The sequence below is a fragment of the Corvus kubaryi genome, unplaced genomic scaffold, assembly GCF_017639235.1.
Source record: "Corvus kubaryi isolate FWS band 111438036 unplaced genomic scaffold, C.kubaryi_AGA036_p1.0 37385, whole genome shotgun sequence".
Taxonomy (NCBI): domain Eukaryota; kingdom Metazoa; phylum Chordata; class Aves; order Passeriformes; family Corvidae; genus Corvus; species Corvus kubaryi.
The window spans coordinates 33,108,639-33,133,104 of NW_024581127.1; the positions used below are offsets into that span (position 1 = coordinate 33,108,639).

A 24,466-nucleotide genomic window follows, 5' to 3' on the forward strand; every position below is an offset into this window, starting at 1 on the left:
AACCCACCAAAGAAACCTAATCTAATTATGCAGGAGGAAAGTCCTAATACCTACAAGCTTTATAGTGGTTTAAATCATGCTTAAACCAATTTAGCACCATGTAAAAATTCCCTTCATTAAGCTAAATTTCCCCACGTCTGATTTAAAACAGCTCAAGATTTATCTCTATTAGCTCCTTCCTCCAGGGTAACACTAATACATGTAGAGCAGAACAATTGAGAAAGCCCTATACCCATGGGAAACAGGGAAAAATTAGGAGTTTATTGAAAGTGAGCCTAAATGTGAGCCACAGATGAAACCAGCTGAACTACCCTCATTATAAACTCCACTACAAACACTCTCCTCAGTGACCACTCCAAATAAGCATTGCTCTGGCATGATTGGGAATGATGAGATGTTCCTTCTGTCTGTGCCTGATGACCAAATCGGACTCCATTCCTGATGCTTTGGATTTTGCAGCCCACACACACTAAATTATATGTGGTAAAACTGAGGTGTAGGGACAGTGTGCCAGCAGGAAATGCTCTTGATGCCCCAATTCCTTTGTGTCTGTGCAAATGAATGTTGTAACCTACACCTGGGAAAAGGCTGCTTTGAAGATTTTGCTAACTCTGTCCCACCCAAAATAGTTATCAGAGCAAGTAGGATCAACTTGCATCTCATAAAGTCTCATTAGATCTGAGAATTAACTTGATCCCTGTTCATCCTCTATAGATAAACCATTTTTTACTTAACTTTACTTATTAAATGCAGAACTTGTCATAATGTCTATTGTTACTCATCCATAGCTTGTAAAGTATAAGGCAACTCTGCATGCATCCAGAGTTGTTTAAACCCCTAAGGGACTCTCATCAAGTATCCTTCCACCTTTGGCAAATACTTTGCAATCTTGTGTGCCAAACCTGTAGGAACTGGAATATTGTACGTGAAAGCAAGGGGAAGAAAATCTCTAAGACTTTTAATTATTCCTTTATAGCTTTCCCAGACATTACCTTATCAGTTAACGAAAAATAATTAACACTGGAGTAGAGACTGACCTTTACTGCATGGCATTCACTTAGACTGGGGGAAAATAAAAATTACACATAGGAGATTAAGAGCTTGATTCAGATAGACCTATTAACTCTGTCAAGCATAGCACAGGCATCCAATATGAGGCAGCAAAGACCAGTCTGAACTATTTCACAGCTGCTGAATTTCAGAGGGCTTGAGTGGTTCCCAGTTTCCATATTTCTCTGTATTTCCCTTTTCCCTTTACATTCTATTTTTGTCTACTTAAGTTGCAATCAACTCTTATGAGGTAGAACAGTCCTCCTCTGTAACTGTGTGTAACCCACGGCAGAAGGGAACTACTGTAGTACCAACAAGAATGACCGTGCCCTCCCTCAGGGACTCACCTAAACGAAAAAAAGGCACAGAAAATTCAGTCTGGTATTAGATCACAGGTGCATAGACTAAATTATTTTCTAAGGCTTGTGTGTTAGCATGTTCTAACAGAGTCCATTCCACTTCAGCAGTCGATGGGCACAGGAGCAGCCACAACCAGTGCCCAAAGAGGTCACCACCCCACCGGGAGCTGGCAAACAAAACCCAAGTCCTCCCCAGCTGCCCCGGGGCAAAGATTGCAGGTCTTAACCTGTGCGGTGTAAACTGGCTCTCAGTCATAAAGGATTAGGGAGGAGAGGTTCCAACACAAGCAGCAGAGAGATGAAGGAGCTTCTTTCAGCTACTGATAGTGAGAATAAGCTTAGAGTGGGCCTTGATGAGATTAGTGAGGTGACACAACAGCTTCTTGCTGCCCAAAGCAGCATTTTCCCTCTCTCTCCCAAATTTAACAGTGCTCTCACTTTCTCCCTAGTGCCACTCTGGAGCTTGCGTGCTGTCTGGGACTGATCCAGCTCCCCAAAGCAGTAGAAACCACACCAGTGGGGAGAAAGAGAGGGAGGAATGAAGTGATATAGAAAAGGGAGTGACCACTGGGATAGCAACAAGCTCACACTTGTGTCCTGGTAAAGCACACCCTGAGCAGAGTGGCAACAATACAGACATCTATTCCAGAAACAGAAAATCAGAAACAGACAATCAGTTTCTATTAGTTATTGCAAATATTCTGCAAATAACCACACCTCTAGAAATTTTTCTATTTAAAACTTACTTTATCTCTCCCAATGGGAAGTGGCATAGCTGTATAAAGGTTTTTTCTTCCATCAAACACTGGCTTGCGATCCCCAAAAATCTGGGTTTTAAAGTGCTGAACCATATGCTCCACTATTTCTCTGAAAATGCAAAAAGATTAAGTTAATCCAACTTTTTACTTTGAATGTTAAGTAGCAGACCAATACTAACACTAATATTTACCAATAGAGGCATTAGGTAACTGAAAGGGATGTCCACTTCTGTCTATTAAAGGCAAGATTTGTCTGACTGATCTGAATTGAAAGTAACATTTTCTCAGACTGTTTTCTTAAAGCTGCTGTTTTTAGTTTTTTTCAGATTTAAACTTTCCTTCCTCTTTTCTGTGACCTACTGGAAGTGGTGAAGTGAAAGCTCGTGCTCTCTCAAGCTCAAAACAGGTGTATGGTAGATCCTGGGGCTTCAGCTCCCCCGTCCCACAGCCCTTTCTGCAGAGGACCTTGGACCAAAGGCTCAGTAGCCTGAGCAGCTTTCAAAAATATCATTATCCCAGCTTACAGCCCCAGTGCCAGGACAACAGTTTATGCCAACAATGACAGTGAAACGTTTTGCAGCTCACTGAGGAAAATAACTTTTAAATGCTTTTTTTTTCATACACACAACAAAACTGGGATCCATCCAACAAAACTGGGTATGTGCATTCAGTGGGACCTGTGGATATTAAAAGTACACATTCATTTAAGAGTAGCTGGAATTAAGTTGCATGTTTGTATGAATGGGGAAACCACTCACACAGCTCTTGTCAAACCACAGTGTTTACACACTGGTCATCCAAAGCAGTTCAGCAGCCAGTGAGAGGTCAGTTGGAATAATAACACCCTTTGATGCCGAAGGTCTTTTGTTCCCAATATCCCAGAGAGATATCCTTCAGGCTACCTGTAACACCCAAAATCCATCAGCAGTCGCAATCTTAACATACAGCCAGGGGCAAAAGGGCATTAAGAGGTTAAAGTGACACAGGAAGGAAACCACTGTTCCTCCAGCACTGCTGACAACCACCAGCTCAGAGATGCTGCAGAGATGCTTTCATGCACCCTGACTTGGCAAGGTGATTAACCCAGCACTCAGGTAGGTACTACAGTGCTGCAAAATCTGAGATGAAACTGAACTCATTCAAGAAGAGAATTAAGACTGTTTTAATTGGCAATTTCTTTGCTGTGTCCCAGGGTTTATCTTAAAGTAAGATGTACCCACTGAAAGAAACTATGACCTCCTGCAAAGCATGAATCAAACATGACCCAGTAATATCTGCCTCAGGTTTGAGTATCTTACTGAACAAGTACATAACTGGGAGGGTGGGAGGAAGTAGGTACTTTTCAACCTTGAGTTTAAGATTGAGAATGGAAACCCCACTCTCTTCCTGAGCAAGTTCTTCTGATTGTAAACTGCTTTATATAAAAAATGAACACTTCCACTTAATTAATGTTTTCAAGCTTCAAACCACATCCACATTTAGCAACGGTGCTTCTCACCTGTGGGTGGAGATATTTTAATAAAAAATAAGCTATTTTCTACGTGTGAAGTTAAAAGAAGAGTTATTTACCACTTCACTAACTTCAGCCCTTTGGGACTACTGTTCTACCAAGCTCATGCAAGCTCACCAAGAACCCTGGGCTGGCGACTGCAGGCAGAGTTCACTTTGCACAAGTCCTCAAAAATTAAACTGAGAGCACCCATAGTGCAGAATCAAACTCACATTGCCCACTCTGCCTGCTCAACTACGCAAACGTATCTGGCCTTTCTGCCACATGTACAAAATTGTAGCCAGACTGTACTAATTCAGGAGCACTTTGTCCCAGCTGTGTGTTTTCCAGTCCTGCTTCAGCTCATGCCTCAGTGTGGAACTCGCATGTACAGTGGATACACCCTGCAGTGGGGTCTGCAGGGTCACAGTACAAGCTGGAATAAAACTGAAGAACAAAGCTGGTACAGATGAGGGAGTAGAGCAAAAAATAACATCTCCCTCTCTCCTTTCTAGAGGTTACAACATATGAAGTAATGATAAAAACCGCTTACTGTATACATGTGAATTATATCACCAAAATACTAGAAACATGTAAGCCAGCTGTAAAAAAAAACATAATCCAGAATTGGAGATGTGCATCCTGCATAATCCTATATATATGTATTTATATATAAGCACACACAGAAGTACAGGTATAGACACAGGACCAAGAGGTCACAGCTCACAAAAACCCAGGTGCAGGTGAGTGCAGATACATCTACAGCACAGAGCAGTAAGCACTCAAAAGAAATAAATATAACACACTTCAGTAAGTGAATCCAACTTGTATTCTCACCACACTGCACTGAGCAACATCCAACACACCACCGCTGAATGCATCTATGGCATCTCTGCTTACTGCAAAAGGTGTTTAATCTGCATAGATCTGTGTACCTGCTCCTGTTAGCACAAAAGAGGAGTGACTAACCTGACAAAGCAGAGCAGGTCATTAGCTGGCATTGGAGAAAGACCTTGCTACTGAACAGAATCTGCCTTTCCAGTGAGAAAAACTGCTTTAGTTTTTTATGGCAAGCACCCATACACTAGACTGTAAGGGAGGTGATCACACAGAAGATACACAAGCTGTGCAGCACTTGGCTCCCAGAGGAGCAGCAGAGGCCATCAGGATCAGCCAGCAGCAGCTGGCAGGGCTGGAGTGGTGGCAAGAATATCAGTTAAGGAAAGCAAAGCTCTCACGGCTCCCACTATGAAAAAAGTGACTGCTCCAAGTGTTTTGCAGTGCTCCAATGCAGAAAGGGCATCTCAGTAAAATCAGCAAGAAAACTGGGCAAGAAAAGAGTTCAGCTTCATACACTTAGCAATGGTGTTTGCTTTTAAAATTAACCTCACTTTTCAACTAGCTGAAAAATTAAACTTATAATAGATCACCATAGGAAAAAAAAAACCAGGGCAGAAAAGCACAGCGATGCTGCTTTGTGAAAACACTCATTACCAACTCCTCAGTGCAACAGTGAGGAATGCCCTCGGGTTTAGTAATTCACATTAGGAAAACCGTGGCTTTCGGGTTGCGTTTTTTGACTCTACACTTTGTTCATTCTCATGACTGCATACTCCACCCATGTGACCTTTTTCAACAAGGAAAGGCTTTGCTCTTGAAGATATAAACAGACCATTCCAATCCTCTACAGTCAAGATGCAGTTATGATGATGACACTTGTGGTTTCCAGTTGGTGCCAAGTCTCATTCTCAAGTTTCACTTCTGGCAATGCCGCTCTTTTTCAAGTCAATGAAGTTGCACACTGACTAAGAAGGTACAGATGCCAAATTCAAGCCCTGGCTGCTTGTTTCGCTGGCCAACTGATCTGTGTTTTCACCTTGCTATCTGTTTCAGGAGCATAGTTTTCCCTTACATAGAATCTACTGAAGAAGGATAATTTCTTACATGCTTTAGTAACTCCACAATCCTCTCCCACAAATAAATGGGTTTTGCCTCCCCTTGTGAGTAGGGAAAGGTGGGAAAACAAGCTGGTAACACCAGCTTCCTGCTGAAAGACTTCAGCCAATTACACTCCAATAGTTAACCAGGCAATACTAAATCATGTTCATCAAGCTGGCTTATACTGACCCAGCTTCAAAAGAGCTAATACAGTTTATCCATCTGTCACCAGTGGCTTCGATCAGCAGCTCCTTAAGATTCTGACAAATTCAATCCAAGTAAAGATTTGGAGGGGAAAAAAAAAAAAAAAGGGTATGCATATCTTGTTGATGGATATGCAAACTTAGAAGTGATCAGTACAATCACTGACTAAAGCCAGACATCTTCCCAGACATCAGTGAGGGCACGTGGCTCCAGCTTTTTCAAAGAAAAACAAGACTGCAAATAAATTGAGGAAAGGCAAAGCACAGCATTACCTGTTAACTCTTCTAGGACATTTTTCTGGCTTTATATCCAACTCATAATGGTAGATATCTATTTTAGGAATGTCCATTTCAAAGAAGTTGGCCTGCAGTTTGATTGTTCTCCCAGAAGTGCCAAAATCTGGTCGAGGAGGAGGTTTAAAGGCATATCCCTGTATTGGTGGTGGCAATGGGGGAGGAGGTGTGAGCACTGTAAAAGAGAGAAAGCACAAGTTAGCCATCAGCTGTCTCAAATTGACATTTCAACAAATTTACAGGCTATGGGCAGTGAAGCTCAGCACATTTAAACCATGAGTCTAAACAACCTAAAAAATAAAAAAAAAACCCCAAACCCCACTTTCAGGAGACCATGAATCCCTTTTTTCCTCTTTCTTTCTCATGCTGGTTCACCATTTGTTGTATTTCCTAGACTCAATTACTGAAAACAATCTTAGAATCAGTTGCATTTTCCTATACCACAAGTCAGCTGGGTAGGAATTTCACAGGCCAAGCAGGGAAGCAAGAAACAAGATTTTCCTTGCAGGGAAGAATCTTCATTTCAAAACAGACCTAGCCACATTTATTCGAGCAAACACCTATAAAATGGAGTTTCCACCACGTTCCTCTGTGCTGCAGCTCTCTGCAAAAGCCTGTATTAGAACTAAACTATATCCTACTGCTTCCTTCACACAGAAAACAGAGCAAATACTCTACTGCTGCTGTGCTCAATTCTTGAGCTCAAACATCAGCTGTTGCTCAGACAACATGAAGCAGAAGCACAATGGCTGCTTGCTGTTGTTTCAATCCAGGAAAGTTCACTAAAAATCCACAGGGAAGTGCATAAGGTACCAACATGAGTATTCAAAACTCCTGCAGCCTCAGTGCTCAGATGTTCTGTGCTCTGGAGCAATAAGAACTTCAGCAAACTCTTCACATGTGAAATAACCCAGGAGGTTTCTCATTACTTATGTAAGAATCCAGGTGTGGCTTCCTGGATTATCAAATTCAGTTCTCTGCTAGCACCAAAAACAACTCACATGCCTTCATTAACACATCTGTCACCACTTTTCCACTCTGGATTTCTCTACTGGAAAGCTGTTCCAGAACTGTGATGCTCTAATGCTCAGAAAACGTCCTTCCATTTTAATTTATTCATTGGTAGGTTATATTCGCTGGCCTTCATCTTGAGTACTCCTCACTGTACTTTCAGATTCAAACCAAACTCCCATTTAATACTAAATTCTAGGCTATAGTCCTTCTGTTAGTCCCTGCTCATAAATCAGGCTTCATCATTCTCATCCTTCCAGTCATTTTTCAAGCCAGTGCATTTTGAGCTCACCTTTCCTGGAGAAGACTTAAGTGATAATCACACTGCTGCTTCCACCTCTCAACTGGAAAAGGCAGATTAAGGAGCCCTAAACTGCTTTTGCCTGCTGTACCACTGCCTTGTAAAGGTCATCCAGCGACCACTCAGTGCATGTGCACCCATTTCTCAGTTGCTGATGATCATCCCCCAGTTCCCTATTAACTCCCAGCTACATTGTCTTTAATATACCTACTTTTCTAATCCATATCTATTACCCTGCTTCTTTCTCAATGATGCTCAGATTCTCCTTTTCCTGACAATGCCTCCTATACCTCTTGATGAATTTTCATGTACTTATTCCTAAAATTTATGCAATGTTTGCTAATGAAACAGTAAGGCCATTCCCGACATTAGTAGCATCAATTCCCCACTTTACCCCTCAACACTGCCCAGTTTTCCACTCATGAGTATCTCCTTATTTTTACCACCCTACTAACTGTCAGCACCTATTTCCCCATGCACCAAATACTTAATCCAATTTGACAGTGGGAAAACTATAGACGGTTTTGTTACTATTTTTTGAAAATCTTGTTTCTGATCTTGTCTCCCAAACATATTCTGAGGCATTCACACTTTTAATTCAAGCTACTGAAATCCAATTTCCTTTTTTCCCTCCCTTTTAGAAACATTGCCATTAAAGACTCTGGTTCTCCAACACTAACTCAATCAACACATTAAAGTCACTTCTTGCTGAAGATCTGCATTTCCATGACATAAAACTTCATGTTTCAGTACTTCAGTTTTGCCTTCAATGGCAATACAGCAATTTTCATTTGAGTATTATTCATCCACATTGCTTTTGCAGTGTCAACAGCTACCCTGAAAAATGGAGCCAAGTATCACCTTAGCTCTTAACTGTAACCCAGTCTTGCCACAAAGCAGCCCATCTGCCTCTGCATCTGACCTTATCCACCTCCAACCCTGAAGGAAGACAGAACACCCAGCTCACTGATTCTGCTCAACCTTTAGGTTTTTTTTTTTCTAAATTCCTACACATATTGACTTCTAAGACATCAATTTTCATCTCTTCCAAACACTTCCAGGCCCTCTGCTTACTTCACATTTTTCTGATGGTGATTAACTCGATCAGGTGGCCCTGCAGTCACCATATCCCCCTGTCTGGTGTGACAAATTCACACTGTCTGTGCCATTAGGTGGAAAGAATGCTCTGCTGTAGATAAGACACCTAACAAAGTTATTTATGGCATTATCACTATAGCTGGGAAGTAACAGAAAAAATACTCCCACAAATATTTGTACTTGCAGTACACCAAAGGTTGCTGCGATCCACCTCCAAATCTTATCAGGAGGATGTGCACAAAGCAGCCACCTCTACTCCTCCAGAATCCTGTTTGCCATCACTTTTCCCCCTCAAAAAAATTTTAAAATAATGTGTCTCCCACATATGTTTTCAGTCACTCTGTTGCCGAATCCTTCACAGATCACCACTGCACACATTTTTATTTCCATCTTTCCGTAAAGCAATGTTCCCATGAAAATTATGTCCTAGTCATTAACTTTATTCTGTGATTTTTGTGTATTTCCATGATTGCCATTAGAAAACATTTTAATTTTCTGTCCAGGCTCCTGTATTTTAACATTTCCATTTCTTCTTATCCACACTCTGCATTCCACACATTGCCTTACCACTATTACCTGGCCAAGTGTTATCAATATATTGATTTCCCTTCTCTTTCCTGATGATTTTTATGCCTTCTAAATTTCTGTATTACTGCCACATCCTAATTCCACTGCCCTTCCTTTTCAGTGCCAGATTTGGTAATGACTGATTTTCAAAACTACAAAAAATTTAAACTTAAAAATTGGAAGTACAAAGACAAGCATGAGGGAAGGGGACACACATCCCCAAGCTATTTATGCTGCCAAATTAAGTAATTTTGTAATTAAGCAATACATCCTCCTCCTGTTTTAAAATGGGATTGTTTACTGCTTTACAGGGGTGTAACAAAGCCATATCTGTAAGTGTTCAGGGATCAACATGAACACATATTGCTCAACAACACCACTACATTCCTCCACTGGAGTTTCAGTGACAGTGAATAAAAGTGAAGGTTCAGCCACATTTTTGAGAATAAGAAATGCTGAAAGAAGCACAGACTCCTGGGTAAAGATGTGAACGCAGTTTTATAACCTGCATGACTCACAGAGATAAGAAAGCACCAAGCTGTCCAGAAAGCAGGACCACTGCCACCCTCTATTTTAATTTTAAACAGTTTTTTCAATTATTTGGGTTTTATGATCCAATTAAAGGGAAAAAAAGGGGGGGAAAGCTATTTCTGGCTCAACTCCCAAGGCAAAACTTATTTAGGGCAGGGTGTTGCTTCAAGGAGATAAGTAGTGTTTATTAAACAGCAGCAGTGACCCGATAAGCGCTCAACCTACATTTCTGCCGCCTAAAACAGACACGTATGTGTCAACTACAGCGCTGAGGGGTGGGAACCAAACTTCAGGGGAAAAGAACTAAATATTGCAACCACTGAGCTGAATTCACTTTTTGGACTACTGCCTCAAATTAAGAATGCAAAATCAAATTATCTTATGTAGAACTTACTACAGCAAGCAGCTGTGAAGGGTAGAATCACAAAATACTGAATTTGGTGCTGACAGAACAGAGAAATAAGGCTTGACCTTCTATCAAAACATGATAGAAGCTTTCAGCCTTGATCATGAGGCACAATTGCTGGATTCAAAGTGATTCAGCTGCCCCATCTCCCTGTTCAAACACTCCCTGTAGAATTCCCATCACTCACTTTTAAATGTGACAGAAGCTGTATCAATACAGGAATATTTTCCTTAGTGCCAAGGTTCCTACTAGGAAGCTGTTGCAGCCTGGTGAGGTGTGTTACAGAGGATATCACTGGACATCTCAGCTGGAAGTGATGCCCTGCCCAAGGAACCCAGCCAAAATTCATGCAGAGACACCTTCATGAACACAGATGCTGCTTCTGGAGACAGTATTTCAAAGCACTGGAAAATTTACATGCATTCCTAGATTTTACTTTTAAAGTGCTGTCAAGGAAAGAAGGGATTAGAAAAAAGATGAAAGACTACTAAACTGGAGCATCCATGTGATAAGTATTGGAAGCTCCTTACTCATTTGCCAGATGATAAAATGAATAATGAGAACATTTCAGCCTTGATATGATGACTGAGACCATTAAGAGCCCCATTTTGAAGGTGTGAATTAAGGTGAGCTGGGTGTGGAATAATGAGGTGTCCGTATGCTGTCTTTAGGCTTACTTTTACCAGGAAAGAATCCAGACTTCCTATTATAATTCATCCCATTTACATAAACTAAATGTTCATAGCTATCAATCTTAAAAGCAGCAATTTCTACCAAAAAAAAAAAAAAAAAAAAAAAAAAAAAAGGCTGGAAAAGAAAAGTATCAGAAAAATAACAGTCTTGCGGCAGTTTTATTAAATAAAATTAACAATCAAGCAAAATTACTCTGTCAAAAGATAGGGGAAGAAAGGTGAAGGTAGAGGAAACCTGGACAATCACAGAAATACTGTGTTAGTAAAAATAATTTTTGCAAATTGAAAACTATTGCAAAAACACAAGGCTGGCTGCTCTTACTCCTGCACATTACTGAGGATCAAAATCAGAGATAAGAGTGACTCAGGGAGTGAGCAGGCCAAGACACTCCTAGTCTATAAAAGGTGTGAATGAGCCACACACTTCGATGAGCTTCTACTCCAAAATTCACACAATTATGTAATGATGGTTTTTCAGGACCATGTGCTCCATAACCATTTCCCAGATTTGGAGCCTTCATTTCTTTTGTCCTTCACCATTTTTTAAAGCTTAACTGCTGGCCTGCTCAGCATGCTGGAAGTGCTGCCAGTCAGCATTAAACTTGCACATTGGAGATTTTTTAGCACAGAATTATGCAATTTTAATGTGCAGTCAGAGGCCTAATGAGTTACTAAATAAGAAGGGGCCAAACGAGTTGCATGGAAGGGCTTGTTGACACAGGAAATCATCTGAGCATAATTATACCAGCGCAATTATATCAATAAGTTTCCTTGTGTGGCAAGTCCTAACGCATATTTAATAATCCAGTGATGTTTTCACAACTCTCCGTAGGTTTTAGCACTGGGCTCATGAAATCTAAGTTTGCCAAGGGGAAGACTCTCTAAAACCATTTTTCTAAAAATACAGTCTCTAAATGAAACTAAGGTGAAGGAAGCCTTATTTGAAAGCATCACTTTGGGTTAAGGTTTCCAATATGAGATAATGGGGCTGCTCTCTCAGATCATCACTACAGGTGATTTCAGGTACAAACACTGTGCACATTCATTGCTGCCTCGAGGTCAGTCACGGAGGCCATCACACAGATCCAGAGAGGATACATCGCTCCTTGGGCAAAAAAAAGGGATTTAATAACTTGTCCTCAACTACTGAGCAGCTATTTTGCCTCCAGAACTGCAGGAAATAAATAAAATGACAAATGTGTTCATCGTGACCAAAAAAGAACCAAGACTGGTAAAGGAACAGCCTCCAGCAGCTGCTGCAGAGGAGCAGAAGATCATGAACACAAAGCAACATAGGTGGGAAGGTACCCGGCTGACCTGTCAAGTTTTGAGTATCTTAAAGGACAGAGTTTCCACAACACATCTTACAACTTGTTCCACCCCCATGGTAAAATAAACTTGTCTTCTACTCAAGTGAAGTTTCCTGTGCTCCAGCTTCTGCTCTGTTCTTGGTGCACCTGACACAAGTCTGGCTCCATCTGCTCCAAAGGTTCCCCTTAGCCAGTGGGAGAAGCTGGAAGATCATCCTTTACCCTCCTTCTCCTAAGGCTGAACACACCTGATTCCCTTCACCTCTCCTGGTGTGTGCTATGTGCTCCTTCCCCCTGCTGCCTCGGTGCCCTGTCACAGGGCCTGCAAAAGGATCATATCCACTTCTGGAAGTGCTCTTTGAACTGGGAGAAAGGGAGACTTGGAGAGGGGACAGCCCACACCAGGGGAAACAGGACTTCCACAAATAGTTATTCAACTACCAGTAATAGAGGGCATTCAGAAAGAACATGGAAAACACCCAGCACAGATCCTTGACAGGATCTGCGCAGAGTGTTTATGTATTTTAGTTACACATATATAGTCAGAGCAAGAAAACAAAATACACTGAGTTCAGCCTTTTCTTTTTAGGACTCAACTAAAGAAAAACTTGGGGCTGTCTTCAAGTTTTCTGACAGTCTGGGTTTTACAAAGAAGTTTAACTTCTGGCTTTCTGTTAAGATCCGTTAGGGAACGATAGGAGAGAGGCTGGCAGTGTTTTCTATGAGATAAGGGAAATCCAAAGCTGCAGCTCATAGTCCCTTGATATTTTGGGGGCAGAGGAATCTATATGGAACCTGTAAGTCTGTCTGCTGCTCATTAAGGATGTTTTAGAGCATGGAAGCCAGCAGCTCTACAGTCAAGCTATAACATTCCTGATTAGATAATGCACAATAAAAAAATTTTACAGACTTGTCTGTTAATCTCCAAGAATTCAACAAATCACAAGGACAGCAGAGGAGACGATGTAATGAGATTTTCAGTTATCATTTTTGACGAAACCCCTCTCTAAAGGTTCTCTCAGTGAGCAGCTACCACACTTTCTAACCACAGCACATCGCATATGCCAAGGTGGGCCACAAGAAAAAGGGTTGGCTTAATACTGATGACCAAAAATGAAGGAGTTGTCCTCATAATTGTTCATATTTTAAATTCCTTGCATGACTACTGAGATGTTTGATGCTACTCTGCCAGATTGCTTCCAATTTCTTAGTGCTGTAGTATGAAATGAAATACCTTAACAAAGAGTAAAAGCATTAGAGAAACAGCACTGCCTTCGTAACTGTAATCTCATTATGGTCAGTAGACTACTTCAGACATAATTTTATTGATTAATTTTCACTTCCTGTGAAAGAATTCAAGCAAGATTAACTCTGAAGCCAACCTTTTTACCTACTGAAAGATGTCCCTGCCCACAGCAGGCAGGTTGGACAGGATTATCTTTAGAGGTCCAACCCAACCCATTCTATGATGATTTTGTCTGGAATAAAAAAAGCAGTTACAGATCTACAGCTCCCTTGGTTACCCTGATTCCTTTCTGACCTCTGTAAAACCCAGACACAATCTCTTACGGTGCAAGGGATGTGATCCACTGAGACCAGAATCGCTCCCACACACCAACGGTGAGCTGCAGTCACAGATCAAAGGGAGAAGCAAGACATCAATCCAGCTTGCTTTTAAGTCAGGAACACATTTCAAAGAAGAATATGTAAGAACAAAAGAACTGAAGAGGAAGAGATCAAGGCTCCAGCAGAAAGCAGCAGGAAAGAAACTAAGAATGGTTCTTTCCAGCCCACAAGCTGCTTCTGGACAATGTCAACTAGCAAAAGACACCAAGTGTTAGTACTTTGCTTTCCTCCCACATTCTTCTTGCAGCCTTGACCTTCAAAGTCAGCCTCCAGATTTTTGAATAATAAGCTGCTTCTCCACACCTACAAGTGGGGTGAGCAGTGGCAGAGCACCACCAGAGCACGCAAGTGCAGAACTTCCATCCTCACTGCTCACAAACCAGGTGCCTAAACCCATCCCTGCACGTGGAGTTTTACCAAGTCCTACCACAACCCTTAAGGGCCACAGAGAAATGCTTTTAATTACAAGCTGCAGTTTGAACTAAGTCATCCAAATAGCAAGCCTCATCCAAACAATGGAGGGATGCTTACAGCTTACCCACAAGTCAGCAGCCTAGTCTGAAGTTAAATGTGAATTCAAAGTACAAAAAAACTCCATCTTCAGACAAACCTCTACTCAATGAAGGGGGAAATGGAGAACATTCTTAGCGCTATTTATCACACTTGACCATCATGATTCATTCCCTTTTCCATGCTTCAGAAAATGATGTTGATCTAATTCCAAATGTCTTTCCTAACAATTTGAAATACAGAATATAATGGTATTTTCCGCATTCATAAAGAGCAATGCCTCCATTCAATACAATCTCTGTTCTTTGCCATTTTGAAAGACCCAAAGTGAATAAACACATCTTTTAAAAGGGAACAAAAAAACCCAATCCACCTACTAGCACCTATTGCTCCCTTCAGGCTGCTTCTCCCCTAAAGAAAGTAAGACCAGAAATTCCAAATTCACTATCCCACATCATGCTTCCCTTACCCCCTTGCTTACATTTAGGTTAGGAAAGAAATGTGGCTCCCCCTCCTTTTGTGCTACCTGACACTTGGAACTGCAGAGGTGTGTAGGAAACAGCTTAACCCACCCTTCACTGTGTTTACTTATTTTTGTTTTGAGTCACTACAAGGCTGGTAAAGCATGACTTCTTTATGCATCAGTACTGACCCTCCCAAAAAATTTAACACACAAGACTGAAGTTTCCATCACTACTTGGTGTGAATGTGAGACAGACAAGCACTTTCATTCAGCCCCCAGGAGCCACAGTCAATCCAGCTGCTGCCAGGTGCAGAGCTGAGCTCAGCGAGGGCTACACGGCCCCAGCCCCATCATTAGGTACTTCAACACCTTCTGCACACACCAACTGCCATCACATAACACCGTGAGAACTGTGCAGCTCACCATGACACTCCATTACCTCCACATCTCAGGCTCTCAGAGATTTTTATTTTTCTTCCTTAGAAATAGAAAGGACTGGTCTCTGCATTACAGCCTCCTAGCAGATGCTGGATAGATTAAATCACCTGAACCAGAGTCAGAGTTCTCAGCAGTGCTGCTCCCCCAGTACTTTTCCCCTCCCTGGCCATCACACCCCATGCCTCTCCTGCAGCCTCCTGCACTTTCAGAGCCAACAGTGCCCACATGCACACCAGCCCCACTAAACTTAACGAGCTCTAATGGCTCAGGCTCTATTCCATGGCCACTGGCATGGTTTTCCAAGTGCTGTGCCTCATCAGCTGGGAACTGGTGCCACAGAGGCCCCAGATCCCAGTTCCCTGTGGGATTCGCATTGTGCACAACTTAATGAAACACAGAAGTGATTTGTCCTCAGCTAATTAAAGCAAGAAGCTAGGATGGGTCTGTTTTGTGTTCTACCTTTGCAATCAGATCTCATACCCATACAGACTTTGGCTGGCACTGTTTTTGTGTAAAATCTAAAACTAAAAATTAAGTTGTCTTCATTCCTAAAAACGTTTTAATATAAAAATTCAACTGTAGAGCTGTAACTCAGAAGAAGTCATGTCTTCTTTGAAAAAAAAAAAAAAAATCTTTTCTCATACCCACACTAGATTAATCTACAAACACAGGAACACTCTCGTGGTTTAGTTTCGGAATAGAAAAATTCCCAGTTAAGGCCTGAGGTTATGCTTTATTTTATCATTTTAGATAGTGAAAGCAGCTGTAGCAGCATCTTCAACATCCAGTAGTATCTCCTGTGGTTTCCAGAGATAGGGCTGTGGTTTTCAGCATCACTGCAAAGAGAGCAAAGTGCAGGTTCCTAATAGTGGAATAACTGAGACATTACAGAGCGTAGGCTGGCAGCAGAACTCCCCTAGCAGAATTTTTTTTCCTATTACATCTCAGGGTTTTTCCTCCACCTGCTTCTCGTAAGCAACTGATGTTCCCAAATTACTCGATACAAACTAAAACTCAGCTATGAAAGGTAAAAAAAGTTACATACAAGTTTGCTACAGAGAGGTCTCCCTGAAATTTGACATTAAAGGGAATTTGCAAGTCAAATAATTAGGAAAAAACCCACCACTACTGTATTCTTACCACATAACGAGACCCAGACAACAAAGCTTCATTTCCTTGCCCTGGTGGGAAGTTTCCTCCTTCTGAAAGAAGCTCTGACTTTTTAAACAACACACCCTTATGCAAATATTCTGAATCCCTATAAGTTATTCCTAAGCACTCCCTCATTAAACACTGAAGGTCTTCCCAAAATGAAACACATTGGTTCACTGAGAAATTAATTCTTCTGCATTGTCATTTCTACATGAACCTGGATTTCTTCTCTATTTTATTTTTGTTTTGCTTGTGGTTTGCAGGGCTGGTGGTTTTTTGGGTTTTCTTTTTAAACCTATGTCTCTCAGTAGATTTTTCAACAGAAGTATGTAAGTCAGCAGAGCTGAAGTTGACTAGTATAATTTGAGAAACCTTAGGTTTCACTGGTGGTTAAAAACCACAAACAAGAAACCCCCTGCTCTCCCAAAGCCTTGTCCTCTGTGAGGATTTCAGAGATGATGGAGGAATATGATGGGGCAAGACTGTACAACCAACAGAGGAAATTGATTTTAAAAAAACAAAAAAAAAACCAGTAGAAAGGGAGCATTCAGTGCAAACCACAAGCCGTATGAAAGGACAATGAAATAAGTTCATTATCAAAGTGAAGAACACAGCAACATTTAGACAGGAATTCACCCTCTGTATGAACAGACTCCTGTCCTTTAATAGCAAACACTTGCTAAACAAGTTTTAGAAGGTATATAAGAAGGCCCCAGTAATAATTATGTTTTAAAACTTTATTCATCTACATGGCAGGTTTAACTTCAAACAATTTTTTGATTGATCTAGCTAAGCCAGTGAAACCTCCCCTCTTGGGAATTCTTCTAAAATTGGCTTATTCTAAAAAAATCTAAATTAGCACATCCACACACACTTCCTACTACTAAATTAAAATTTAAATTTCATTATTTTCTCACATTAATAAGCGCTTTTGTAAATTTCATGACTAAACTAGGAACATAAAAAAGCATCACGGAGACAAAAAGTTGCAATGCCCTGACCTCTGACATGAGCAGCTCAAACAGAGCCACCCACGGTGTCCAACACTGCCACTGCAGCTCCTCAGCGGCCACCGAAGAGTTACTTTTTTCCTGGACTATATATAAAATCACAAATATCACTTGATACACCTAAGTTTCAGAAGTGTTTTTTCAAGCTTCCCGAGACAACATGCTGAGATTAGCTTATTTCTCAAAAAAATGAAAACTTCAGTTTTGCTCTGCATCCCCTCTTGTCACACCCAACCCAGGTTGGAAGTGACACAATGAGGCATAAAATTCAAGTACTGCTTAAACACACAGTCTTCAGACTTAACATACTTTATGGAATGATGTGCTATGGGATTTAACTCTTGACATGGGTGCAAGAGTTAATGCTAAGAATATTCTCCACCTTCTCATTATAAAGTAGCTTGTACAAGGGAATTAAATCAGGTTGTGCTAGAAGAGCTTTTGGGAAAAAGCGCAGAGCCCAAACTACAGATGTCTGGAGTTATTCTGCATCAAGTTAAATATTTTAATGCTTCTCCCAAAGATACAGACTTGCATGACTGCAGACTTATTAATGTTCAGACCTGGTCCCCAGCAACTTCACTGCAGGTGGCAATAAACTCACATACAACAAGACAGAACACAACTGAGCAGCAGTACAAAGAACAGAACAGGACAGGACAAACAAATTACAATAGGAGAGAACAAATTACTCTTGCCACGCCTGTGATTAAAAAAATAAATCTGTTTCACAACCCAAATAGTAACAAAATTTGGTAGCACTGTGGACAGCTCAATGAGAACCCAATTCAAAAGAAAAAGCAAGCTTTGGACTGATTTGATTATGCCAGGATCCACAGTACTTTCCCATCTCAATTAATGGTTTGCTTCCACCATGGCTGTGTCCACTTTTGTGAAGTCATACAGTAAAAAAAAAAAAAAAAAAAAAAAAAAAAAAAAAAAAAAAAAACTTTCCTTCCTAGAAAGCCTGGGCAGCAGGTACCACGTGGCTTCACAGCTGCAGCACAGCTATAAAGCAGGGTATTTAGGAGAAGTAATTTTGCTTAATACGAAATGCAAAGAGAGAGTACAGAAACAGATGAAATAATGCTCACACTAAAACTTTTTATTTGAAAGAATCAAGTTTACTCTGAAAAGAGAAAAGTAAAAGCAAAACAATTGAAACTGAAAGGCTAAAATGAATTGCACTAATCTGTGGTGCTCAGTTAACAGACTAAAAGACACCACTTAAAACAGGCCTGAGTACATAAAAATACAGGCATCACCTCAGTCTCGAGGAGTTAAAAAAACTCCACTTCCTGGACAATACTAGAAAGTCTCTTCAAAGCACAACTTCTTAGAAAAGGCTACCAAAGGGACTCACAAATTACAGCTCTGGTGTAAAACACTACACAAATGCAGTCTACCTGGGGTTGATATTGTTCAGGTCTGGCTTTTCCCAATTTTTGCAGTATAAAACATATAATGAAAATTTTAAGTTCAAATTTGGGTATTGCAATGTATGTAGGGGAAAAAAAAACAAACAAACCAAAAATCCCCTTGCACTGAATTCAAAGTGTTGTGCTTCCCTAGTCAATAGGATAAGAGGTATTTTAACATTCTAGTGGGCTGCTTTGTGAGCACATCAGAAAGGATGCAAGATACTAAAACAAGTTAATTGGACAATGCATGGAACAGATCCCTACCCACAGCCACTACAGTTAAAACTACGTAACATTTTCCACCAGCTTTTTTTTTTTCCTCCAGTTCATAACTTACCAAAAATAAGATAGTGGAGGCTTTTCTTCATTTTCAGATTTAGCAACAATTTCTGGTAGGCTGAGTATTAGAAATTTCATCACTAAAAATAGGACCAAGTATTTTGCTTAAACATGAACTAAGGGAAGCAAAACACAACAAAATTTTGACAGACCTTACAAGTTCTGTGAAGGTGTTGTCAGTACAGGCTTAGCCAACGTGAACAGGACTTTCATAAGGCATGCAAAGTCCCTAATTAGTTAAAACTATCTGTATTTGCAAAGCCAATTTAGCAGAAGTTTACTGTGTTCATCGGCTCGATCCCTGTGATTTCTGGAAGGCCAGGAGGGCTGGTTTCTGAAATGGAAAAATTTCGCCTTCCTATACAGCTCTAAGGGGTAGAAGAACTCCTCTTACTGAGTTAAAGCATTTATATGCCTTTCCCACCCTTCTGTGAAAGAGAGGCAGACTGGTGGTGATAGCAGTGAAGGAAGGGGTACAAATTGTGAAGAAAGAACTTTCCTGGAAGTCAGGAAGGTTTGGGTGTTCCTCTGCACTGCTTCTGCACATTACAATGCACTACTAAGTACGTACGAGCACGCAACAATTCCACAAAAGTGAAAAACTTCAAGATGAAGTAAGAGTAAGTACACAAAATCCCATATAATTGCACAGTCAGCAAGAGAATCACTGCAAAAAAAGATGTTTCACTTTTCAAGAGCAAATAGGATAGTTCAGCTCACCAGGGAAAGGAGAAAGTCTGGTGACACATCTGATGCCACCAATTATCTTTCCATCAAACCACCTCATCTTTAAGCCACCTGAAGACAACAGAGGCAACATAATGGTACAGAATTTTTCTTTCCTTAGGAAAATATATTGATCATGACAATAAAACATTTGAAAAAGTCATGCTGTGTTTTGTAGGCTGTAACTTTGTCAAATGCAATTTTAATTTTAGCAAATCCCTCATGCAAAAAGGAAGAGATCTGAGGCTGTATATGAAGTTCTCATTCCCTCTTCTATGTGTGGCAGCTTACAAGGAGTTTCAGCATTAATGTACTGTCTCAAATTAAGCCAAAGAAACTGGATGACTCTGTGATACCAGCAGCAGAGTTCAGAACCAGGTTCACATACACCCCCAAAAGAACAGAAAAAGCCTTTTTAAGAAGAGAAGGGCAGACCTTTAGCAGGAGGTACAGGGGAGCTCTTGCTGCCACTGAAACACAAGCTAAGAGGACACTGGTGGAGTTAAATTCCACCAGATGAAGACGTTGCCATTTCTACTACCCCAGTCAAGGCATGAGCACACCCTTCCCTGTCGCTGTTGTACCAGGAACGACACAGTCCAGGATCGGGTTCAAAGGCCAGAAGTGGCTATATTTAATTACATAAATCAGCTCATATAGCTTTGTTCACAAGAGTAGCATAATGCCATGGGGTGCTTGACCATCCGCCTCCCAGAGCAACTGGCTGAACAGCATAACACCCATTTCCAAAATATTTTTCCCAGTGTGAAAAACAACGACACAAACAGCTTGCACCTGCAATATAGTTTACAAAACCTCAAACCGTTTTCCCAGCTAGTTATCGTGAGAAAGGAGACTTTCCACAGGCAGCTGTAAAAAATAGGAAAATCCCTCTGCCAGCCCTTTCAGCATCTACAGTTCCCTGCACCACATTTTGAGACTGAAGACTCCCAAAGAGAAACAACATCCAACATCCAAAATCTTCAAGAAAATATATGGAAGGTAAAAACAAGTACATGCACTGAAAAACCAAAAGAGACTTAAAAGTTTCAACAGTCTATTCACAATTTTAAAAGGGTAACTTAAAACTAAATGACAAGAAAATAACTTCAGTTCCGCTGATTTGATAAAGTTGCTTCTTGTACCCAGAAAAAAAGGTGGTATTTCACATGCAAAGCCATAATCAACTTCACATTCTTTTTCAGACAACTGCTGCTTCAACAATAAATTAAGACCTTCAGCATCAGGAAAACCCACATAATCTTTCAAAGAATAAAAGAGAAATCTGTGGTGTGCAAAGTTTAGAATTTATAAATACATTAAGACCTAGAAGTGCAAGTTTCAGAAGTTTATGCAGCTTTTACTCAAGTCTTTTAACTGAATGACAGTATTTTTATTATGCCACTTTGACATTTTTTTGTCCTTCTAAGAAAAGGTACACCAAAAAGTAGCAGCAGCAAAATTTTTCTTTAAAAAATTCCCTCTCAGATTTTCAGATTTTTTACTTTTCACAATTTCTTGAAGCTAAATAAAAAGGGTATGGACACAATGTCACAGCAAATTTGACACCAAGTCAAGAATTCAGACAGTATTTGGGAGAAAGCAAAAGGGATCATTATTTTCCTAATTAAGGAAACAGTGATTTCATGAAAACCCCTTCACGTTTAAAAAACCCATCTCACTCCTGACATAACATCAGGTTTGAACAAACTTTCCACGTTCAGCAGCAACTTTTTGAAATCTGTCAGATATGGCCTCCTAACTTGCTTGATACTGTTTCCAGAAAAAGATTTAAGACTAAAATAGCAAGCCCTGTGGCAAATCGAGCGATTCCTCTGGCAGGAGGCCAGCACCAGGGGCACCCTCGGAACGGGCTTGGCTGCAGAGCCCAGCTCGGCAACAGGAGCTGGGAGAGCAAAAGCAGCTCGGGCGAATCAGCAGCGTGCGGAGAGGGCAGCGGCGGCAGGATCCGGATACAGCAGAGATGAATGGAGCCTTTCCTTGGTGTCAAGGATGTGTTGACAGACCTGGAGAGGCTGCAGCTCTCGTATGTTCACAGCAGCTCTGGCTGTGAACAGCTTGTAAACCACGTTTCTGCTCTCTCCTCCGAGCAGGATTTCACATACAGTGGTTTTGTAGTTTTCAGATTAACATGTGGAAGGGGACTCAGCAGTCCAGTCCTGCTTCCAGGCTGCTTCACGGAACGGCCACGCTATAATAAAAATCTCCAAGATGCCCTGCCTTGTGCGTGGAATGGAGCAGGAAGCTGCCTGGGCTGCCAGAAGCCACCGTGCTGCTGAGGCTCTCCGTGGATGATTTCACAGGAAGGAAGCAGAGCCTCAATCACCATGTGGAGAACAACTCGCAGCTCCTACGCCGGCACAGAGACGGCCACTGCCCAGCGCCACGCAGGGGGAAAGGGCTGAGCCACACTGATAAACTCGGAAGTAAACAAGACACAAGATGAGCTTGGCTGGAGGCAGCAGAAAAGCAGAAGCCCGAGACACGCACCAATGACAACACACAGCCACCTCGAACTTGGTGAAAGTACAGCAGTGTCAGGAGCCCGAGGTTAAAAGGTTGTTGTTCCAGGAAGGGGAAAACATTCTTTCACACTGAACATGGGCCTCTGATGGCAAACAGCAGCCACCAACTGGGAGATCATTCCAAGTGAAGGTGGTAGGATTGGACAGAGAGTAAATAAAGATAAAGAGACTCCCACACATGAAACTACTCTCAGCCCATATGCTGGTAATATTTTTAATTATCTGTCTCTTTAAGCACAATTTCGAACAGGATCTATGACCAGGAGGTGAACACAGCAACAGCCTGATATGAGCCACCATGAGCCCCTGCAAACTCCAAGGGTACCTGTGCCTGAGCAAGAGAACCCGACACCAGAAGCCACCGAAGGATTACATCTATAGCACTACACAGTTACTGGCACTGAAATGTGCAAAAGATGTTACATATGAAAACAGAATCTTGAACATCAGTCTGGACACACAGAGCTGTAGAGACCTGTCTCTCTGCTGTGCTAGCAAGAGCCTGGTGAGAAAGTAAAAACAGAGGAGCTGTATTTCAAGAGGAAAATAATCATCCTGATTGTCTTTCTTGATTATTCCCCTTCAAGAGAACCAAATCAGAGGAAAAAGAAAAAAGGAAAAAAAAAAAAAAAAAGCCAGCACCTAACTGCGGATCCCAAGACATTAATGCTTTTACAGAAACGTCTGTAAGAGAAGCAGTACAAGACATCTCAGTTACAGGTCCTGTATTTCCCTACACTATTCCTTGCTAGATTATCCGTCTAAGGAAAGAGATTTTATGCCAAACCCTTCAGAATAGTAGCATAAAATAAAGTTCCATTTATTTTGGAACTTTTCCAGAAGAAAACTAGGTGCTAGTCACCCGAACACTGTTGTTTCTACATAAGAATTCTCACCACAGAAACAGCCCAACACTAAAAAGGAAAAAACATTGTCTCATATGAACTGCACAAACTCGCACAGTATTAACCTGTATTTCCCCAAAGTAATACTAAACGTCTCTAATAGAGTCGGTAATCTTGCTCTGCACGTTCACCTTTCCTCTGCTCCCAGATTTGCTCACACGACAGTCTGAGGACACCTAACGCTGCCCCTCACCTCTCCCAGCCCTCCCGACAGGCGGACGCTCCACCCGCACCTCCGCGGCACAACTACAGCAGCGCGGCCGCTGACGAACACGCGGCCAGCCGGGAATCCCAGGATGGAGCCGGAAGGGAGGAAATGGAGACCCCGGTCCGCAGCGGGAGCTGCGCCGGCCTCAGGGCTCGGCAGAGGGAGGGGGGAGCGGGGCAGGGAAGGCGACCCTCCCCTCAGAGGGGCCTCCGGACACGCGGCCCTGCCCGAGGTGGCGGCGGCGCCCTGACCCTCCTTCCTTCCCCGGCCAGCGCGGCCGCCGCTCCAGCCAGGCCTGAGCCGGGGGGGGGCGAGGCGCTCCCGGGGCTCCCCACGGACACGGACCGGGAAAACCGCCCCAGGGGGAGCGGAGGAGGGAAACAAACCCGGGCGAAACCTCACCGGGTCCGGCGGAGGGGGCTCCCGGGTACATGTCTCCGTGTGCGGCGGCGGAGGCAGCGGCGGCGGCTCCAGGGGAGGGCACGGGGGGAGGGAACGAGCCCGAGCCCCGGCTATGCTGTCGGGAGAAGGGGAGGGGAGGGGAGGGGGAGGAAAAGAAAAGGGGAGAGGAGGGAAAAAAAAAAAAGAAAATAAAGAGGGAGGAGGAGGAGGAGGGCGGCCGGGAATCCAGGTTCCTCGGCGGCACTGAGGAGCGGGGAGGGGAGCAGGAGGAGGAGGAGGAGCCGCGGGGTCACGGGGAAGGGGCGCTCCGCCCTCCGGCCCGGGCGGGCGGGAAGCGGCAGCCGGAGAAGGATCAGCAGCACTGCCGAGCTGAGGGGCCCCGCTCCCCGCCTGCAGCCTCGTCTGAGCTCTGACCACGGAGTCACAGAATCAGGCAGGTTGGAAAAGCTCTCGGAGATCATCGAGTCCAACCTGTGACCGGACATCATCATGTCAACCAGACCAGAGCACGGAGTGCCATGTCCAGTCTTTCCTTAAACACCTCCAGGGATGGTGACTCCACCACCACCCTGGGCAGCCCATTCCAATGTTTAGTCACCCTTGCTGTAGAAAAACCTCCCGTGGCACAGTTTAAGACTATGTCCTGTCATCCTGGAGCTTTCAGGGAGACCTTGGGAAATGACGGTGTGCCTCTAGCACTCTCTCTGCTACCT

At 42.4% G+C, this 24,466-nt stretch overlaps 1 protein-coding gene across 3 annotated transcripts in view; it reads right to left on the reverse strand.

Annotated features, from left to right (window-relative positions):
• AGO2 (argonaute RISC catalytic component 2) overlaps positions 1–24,006 on the reverse strand; it is a 57,138-nt gene extending 33,132 nt beyond the window's left edge. Inside the window, exons 1-3 of one of the 3 annotated variants that reach the window (XM_042036550.1) lie at positions 23,754–24,005; positions 6,071–6,266; positions 2,156–2,276 (exon numbers count right to left, since the gene is read on the reverse strand). In XM_042036550.1, coding sequence (XP_041892484.1) covers positions 2,156–2,276; positions 6,071–6,266; positions 23,754–23,784 — 348 coding nt within the window. In that variant the 5' untranslated portion in view covers positions 23,785–24,005. Of the gene's footprint in view, positions 1–2,155; positions 2,277–6,070; positions 6,267–23,753 lie in introns of all 3 variants that reach the window. The other 2 variants (XM_042036549.1, XM_042036551.1) reach the window with 2 other exon arrangements.
• Positions 24,007–24,466: the final 460 nt, after the last annotated feature.